This window comes from Prosopis cineraria, unplaced genomic scaffold (assembly GCF_029017545.1).
Source record: "Prosopis cineraria cultivar Desert tree isolate PC_DT_omini unplaced genomic scaffold, ASM2901754v1 PC2, whole genome shotgun sequence".
Taxonomy (NCBI): domain Eukaryota; kingdom Viridiplantae; phylum Streptophyta; class Magnoliopsida; order Fabales; family Fabaceae; genus Prosopis; species Prosopis cineraria.
Window position 1 is genome coordinate 15,155,465 of NW_026555333.1, and position 6,518 is coordinate 15,161,982.

Here is a 6,518-nt window from a genome sequence, read left to right on the forward strand (position 1 = left end):
TTACCCCAATATTTTTTTTAACAAAAAACTTGAGCTCCCTGGGGAATTTTTTTAAAAAATTTAACTTCTAAGTAATCTAAACTTTTTTTCTATAAGAAGAGAGGCGCACACACTCACGCAGAGTCACATTTACTTGCTCACTCTGGAGTCCGAAACCACAATCTCTCCTTTCGAAGAAGTGTTTGGTGCCACTGGATTGGTAGGAACATTCTTAGAAGGTTGCAATTCACATGGAAAAATAAGTATCCTACATAACAGCTCACACTAATTGGACATTTTACATTTAATATTACATTAGTCCCCATCAAATATATTCAGTAAGAATAAACTTGCACATGCATGCAAACAGAAGCACTCCAATTTGGTATATACCAAAAGTTCAAAACCCATGTTGAAATGAATTCTTGACAGAGGCTATCAGGAATCCAGGTCCAGTTCATTATTCAGTGATATGACACAAGTATGATTCCTGGCTTTTTATTGAAACAAAATTGTTCTAATCTACTTCAGAAAAGCCAGTAGGTGCCAAAAGAATTTTCAGAAAAGCAATGAAAATGCCTCATTGTTTAGAGAGATTAGGTTGTAAATTTACGATACTGACTTAAGCATGGCATTGAAGACAGCTTCCTTTGTAGGCAAAGCTGGTATTGCACCTCTCTCTGTCACAGTCAATGCTCCACAGGCGTTAGCAAACTTTAGGGCATCTCTCAGTTTTTCCTCTTTCTGCAATTAAACCACGCACTTAGGTCTTTAGGAAACAAAGAGATGTGAGAAAGAAGGAATTGAATGTAATGGAAAAAACACACACACACAACCCAGATGACATCTAGAATGTAAAAATGAAGTTACTGAATTCGTGAAATATACTAAATACATTTGAGGCTGTTAATTAAAAAGTGAGACAAATGCAAATAGAATGAGAAAAATTTAAGATTGACCTCAAACATGACTCGAACAAACGAAACCGCTAACTATTTTTAAGTGATAAATAATCCAATAGTTAACTCTACCCTATAGCCAATCCCAAGCCTAAATAAAAGGAGGGGGGGTGTTAAGCTATCAATAGTTAATCTAAAACTGTCACATTTCACATAGACATGGACAATGGGCATTTTTTTTTTGTTTTTGGGGCACAAATCCACCAGTTATAGGCATTTCATATTATATCCTGACCATGTGCAAGTAAGGAAAATAAACGGGAGAAACGCTGAAATATGAGCCAGCCTGGTAAAGATAGACTAACAGTCATTAGTATGTCGGTATCTGTAATTACTGATTACTATCAGTGACGTTACATGCACATTTAAATGGGCGATGATCATTGGCAACTAATACTCAGTTGAATGGGGACTTGTGAAGGGAGGTGATTTTAACATAAGCCATTTTGATAGTTTTTCCTTTTCAGTTTTCCCCCAAGTGACAGGAATAAGCTGGCAATAATAAGATCTGCACATATTGTGAAAGAAAATAAAGAAAAATCTATTTGAAAATTCAAATAGTAATATAGTACTCCCTCCTACATCCTAACTTACAAGATACTTTTAGATAAAATCACATATCTCAGTAAGTTCATTAAATACACCTTATAACCTTATTTTTTTAAGAAAAAAATATAAACTTTCAAGAATTCCCTTTATTTAATATTCCATTTATGAAAGGATATTAAAGAGAGAAAATATAAGGAGAAGGGTAATATTGAAAAAATATGATTAATGTAACTTTATTTTTGTCAAAGTACCTTATATTTAGAGATATCAAATCTCCTCTAAAAGTGTCTTATAAATTGGGACAAAGGTAGTATTTTACATGACATGGATTTCTAGATCTAGAGATGTAAGATGCAAACTTTTGGAAATTCAAAGTGAGACTATTCTGCAAATTCATACAGCATATCAAAGACATAGTAGACAAATAAATCTAACAACATAATCGCAGAATTTGTTTTGATTGTTCTCAAAGACGACCTAAGTATCATTACCCAAGTAGGAACTATCTTCTCATTATAGGCCAAATAATAGAATACTAAGTACATGATCAGGCTGGTTAAAGTGGTAGGAATATGGTGGTTTTTCTAATTAATGCATTTTTATTAAGAAACTTGAGCATAAAACAACATTGTTCTGACCGCAACCTGACATGTGGTAATTAGTTATGTCTTTGGCTGCTATTTGGATTATTACAATCACTGATTCTCTCTTAACCTCCATTGCTGCCTTACAGAACACTCAAAAGAGCTAGATTGTCAGAAATGAAAAAAGAAATTGATACTCCATTCTATGTAGGGTTTCTCTTCAATTTTTGTTAGGTTTCGTGATGTTTAACAAATACCTGACAAGCAAGACTATGTGTTGTCCAGGAAAATATTGCCATCAAATTAACTCTCATGTTGATGAACCCACCCATTTTTCTCCAATATTTAGGGTTATCAAAGTTAAATGGTTTGTCTTATTAACAAAAACATCTCGCCTACCTGAAGCAAAGAAAGATCTACAGCTAATTGTGATAATATTCCAGCCACAAAAGCATCGCCAGCACCGGTAGTGTCAACAGCATCCACCTTAAATCCCTTGACTCTTCCACTGAAGTCCTGAAAGGAAAGAGTTACGAAAATTTTCAAATGATTATTGACAAGAATTTATTATAACCAGCAAGATCGTAGCTAAATGAACTTTACCAAATGCTTCAACGTTAGAAGTTAAGTCACATGCTACATGCAGCACATACTCCCCATAAGAAAATCAGTTACATATATATGAGGAAAAAAAAATAGTCATTTAAGGCCTTCCTTATAAATTTCCTAGAATCTTATATCAGTTGACTGCTACCTATTCAAAAGCATATATAAATTTTAAAACACAGAAAAATTCTAATATTATCTTCCATATATTTTAGTTCCAACTATTCTGCACAATTTGAGCAGAATTCAAGTCACTTAGTCACACCTCCAGAGGGATGATTGTTGCATGTCAAGATGCTGTATGTGTTTGAATCTTAAATATTTGTACCAACTTACATAGTTGTTAAGAATTAATCAGATGCTGTTTCGGTAGATGGAAAAATTATTCTTCTTGTTTGCATAACGGTAATGGCTTTAGGTTTTTGTTGATTAATCAACATGTCAAAATGATTTATTCATTTATTTTGCTCAAGAATAAACTGTTTCACATCTTAAGCTGGGAAAAAACAAATAAAGATGCTGTTCGGTGCAGCAATAACTTAGTTGCTCACCATTAGTATCCTCATTTATGATATTGAAGATAAGTCAGAGGGTGGTCAACAAACAAGTTAGGGCAGATGAGTTGAAAAGCATTGTAACAAGCATCTTTGGAAGGCTTACCTTGGTGTAATATCTGCAACCATCTGGACCTTCTGTAACAAGTAGTAACTTGAGGTTTGGATGGAATAGTTTGCGAACAACAGCATCATCATAGGGATCTTCTCCTTTTGTGAGGAAAGAAATCTCTTCTTCACTTATCTGAAAATAGTTAATCAGATTTGTGTCAATACAGATGGCATTGATTCTCTGTTCCCCTGAAGTCCGCATTCTAGAAAAGGAAACAAGAAAAATCTACTGTGAACTGAAGGATATATGGTAGTATACTGAGCCTAACTGGCAGGGGACCAACCTTAACGATATCTGCTGCCTCCCATATACTTAGAATTCCTTCTCTGGCACTTTCTGCAGAAGACCATAAAGGAAGCCTCAGGTTAGGATCATAAGACAGAATTACACCTGCATCTTTCGCAGTCTTTGTGGCAGCTATGTGTGCTGATTTGCATGGATCTGTAATGAGGCTTATAGAACCATAATGGAATATTTTGGCCTGCCAGATAAACCAATATTAACATAATCAATTGATGAATCAAATTATAGAGGCAAAATGGACAACATCAGCAGGAAATACAGAAAAACATTTTTCCATTTTATGTAAACTTGAAGAAACCAAAAGGTGGTTAAACTAATTCTGTGTGACAATCAGAATGACCTCAATACAGTCAGTTGGTACAGTTACCTTCTTTATTAAGCCAAAATCAAGTTCAGCTTCTTGAAGCAACATATCAGCACTAGGATTACGATAAAACATGAACTCTCTTTCTCCATCCTTCCTCAAAGTAACAAATGCCAATGCAGTGCGTGCACCAGGGTCAAAACGCAGCCCTTCATTGTTTACATTATTTTCTTTCAATATATTGGCAAGCATGTAACCGAATTCATCCTCTCCAACCTGTTAAGTACAACGAAGCATTTGACTGCTGTTAAATAAATAAGGCAGAGAAATCTTTGGTATGACCTCTAAGTTATGAAGTAGATTATCACTCAAACATTCAATATAATTCAAGGTCGAGTATTCATAGATAAAAGCTATCTCTATTCATTAGCAGATTACATTAAATTCTGGGGCTCCTAGCTTCAATAATAGATGAACTGAGTTTACATAGTTACATTCATCTTCAAAGGCATATAACATTCCATTATTATGTGATCAGATGAGCACCAAAGATTCGAATCTTGGAGTCTAGGGCTCCCTACAATTCAACATTTTACTGTATGCTCACTAAGTTCTAATAACAGTAAATAACAACTACTGTGCATGATAATTATTGGGAAAATCATATGATAATCCAAACCTAGCACTAAAAGTTTTCAACAGTTAAGACTGAGAAACAGCCGTAAGAGCATAATTATAGACAACTCTTTTTCTTAGCACGCGTGGAAAAATTAGTTGAGTCACATATTATAATATATTGGGAGAATAATAATGAAGGACTTTTAAAAGAATTTAATATCTAATAAAGTCCTGGATGGATCAAATATTTGTTAAAATAAAAACTTCACTTGTCAATTATTAATATTTACTTGTTAGCAGTCCTTTTATGAAATTAAATTGGTTCCAAAGTCCTTTATTGATATTCTCCCTAATATATTTTTTTTGGTAGAGCATATTATAAAATTTTCATTAATAAGAAATGAGACACATCTTCCTATGCACGGCTTAGATGAGTCATGCTGTTCATAACTCATGAATGGTGAAGCTTATTAGAGATATTGTATCTAATATGGATGATTCTCATGTAAGGGGACTGATCAACTGACCAATAATAAAGGGGATACGACGTTAAGACATTTGATGCCTGAAGGTTCAGTATTATAGGCGCTACAGACAAGATCTAAACAAAAAGGTAAGTTAGCACAGGCTATATATGTCAATCACCCAAGGTCCCCGACTCACTATGTAAAATGTTGTAAAGAAATATGGCTATTCTTTGCATGCATCATCTGGGTGCAAGAAATGGGGTCGAAATCTTCAATCAAGGTCAGTATCTATCGGCTGTATGATTTAGTTTCAATAAAGGTTATATTTTTGTGATACCTTCCCGATAAAAGCTGCCGAGCCACCTAAACGAGCTATGCCTACAGCAACATTAGCAGGGGCACCTCCTGGAGCTTTTTTAAAAGCAGGAGCTTCAGCCAAGGAAAGCCCACTGGTAGTTGGAACAAAATCAATGAGCATTTCCCCAAAGCAAACCACAAGCGGCGATCCCTTCGTTTCAGGCGCCGCATCACCAGAGTGTGCATTCCCTAACAAAATTGACGTCCCCGGAATGAAAATTACAATAAACAAGCACTCGAACTGCTTAAATTCAAAGCTATTTAGCATCACCTAACCCCACAATTATGTCAAAATGACGCAGATAGTGCACTAACACTTGATCAGGCTCAAATTAATAACAGAAAACATGAGTGTCATAATTCGAATACCTTTGACATTCAATCGGACAATCGGAGGGGAAAGAGGGCAAGAAAACCCCGATGGTTTGACAGTGGGTTGACCAAACTTGACTGAATTTCGGGAAGGGACGGTTCTGCAGCAGAGAGTAGCAGAGTAAAGAGCCATGGAAATGGAGGAAGTAACGGGCCAAGTGAATATTCAGAGAGTTAAAAGTGAACCTCTGACGAAAGGAGGAAATGGGTTTGATGAAAATGCATGCAGAGAAGAGAAGGGATGGAGATGGAAGAAAGGGAAGACTTTGGAAAGACCGAGAGAGAATGCAGGCGGGGTGGATTACAGAGTGTTTGGCCAGCTCGTGGGTTTGTGAGCAGCGGAATAAGCAAGAAGAGATGCTGTTTAGTTTAGTAATCGAGTTGCTTATTGCGTCCGCCGTCTTGTCCAGCCTCTTGTGCTTGCTCTTGCGCTTGGTAGGACACAGTCTCACCCATAGCCATTAAGCAACTTCTTATTATAAATGTCTATTAGTATATTAATCCATTGATTGCATCCTCTAGTCTTTCTTTTCTTTTTTTTTTTCCGGATACTTTTTTTTTCCCGACTAGAAATGAGGAAATGTAAGTTCGAATTAGCTTCAACAAATGATGGTAACATCTTTAGATTTTTCAAGATATCGCCACAAAATAAAAGAAGAAATAAGAGAATTTTCATAAATAATTTAAATTAAATAAAATATTCTACTTTCATACATATATATAATAATTGTCGTTGAATTTTTTTTAATTATCA

General features: G+C 35.3%; 1 protein-coding gene across 1 annotated transcript; it reads right to left on the bottom strand.

The window, feature by feature from the left end:
- Nucleotides 1-259: 259 nt before the first annotated feature.
- Nucleotides 260-6,207, bottom strand: LOC129301862 (probable fructokinase-6, chloroplastic). Its single transcript, XM_054940474.1, has 7 exons — nt 5,762-6,207; nt 5,373-5,581; nt 4,014-4,226; nt 3,627-3,824; nt 3,338-3,475; nt 2,471-2,587; nt 260-723 (listed from the first exon to the last, which is right to left on the bottom strand). The coding sequence occupies exons 1-7, from the start codon at nt 5,895-5,897 to the stop codon at nt 589-591; spliced, it is 1,146 nt and encodes a 381-aa protein (XP_054796449.1). The 5' UTR covers nt 5,898-6,207; the 3' UTR covers nt 260-588.
- Nucleotides 6,208-6,518: the final 311 nt, after the last annotated feature.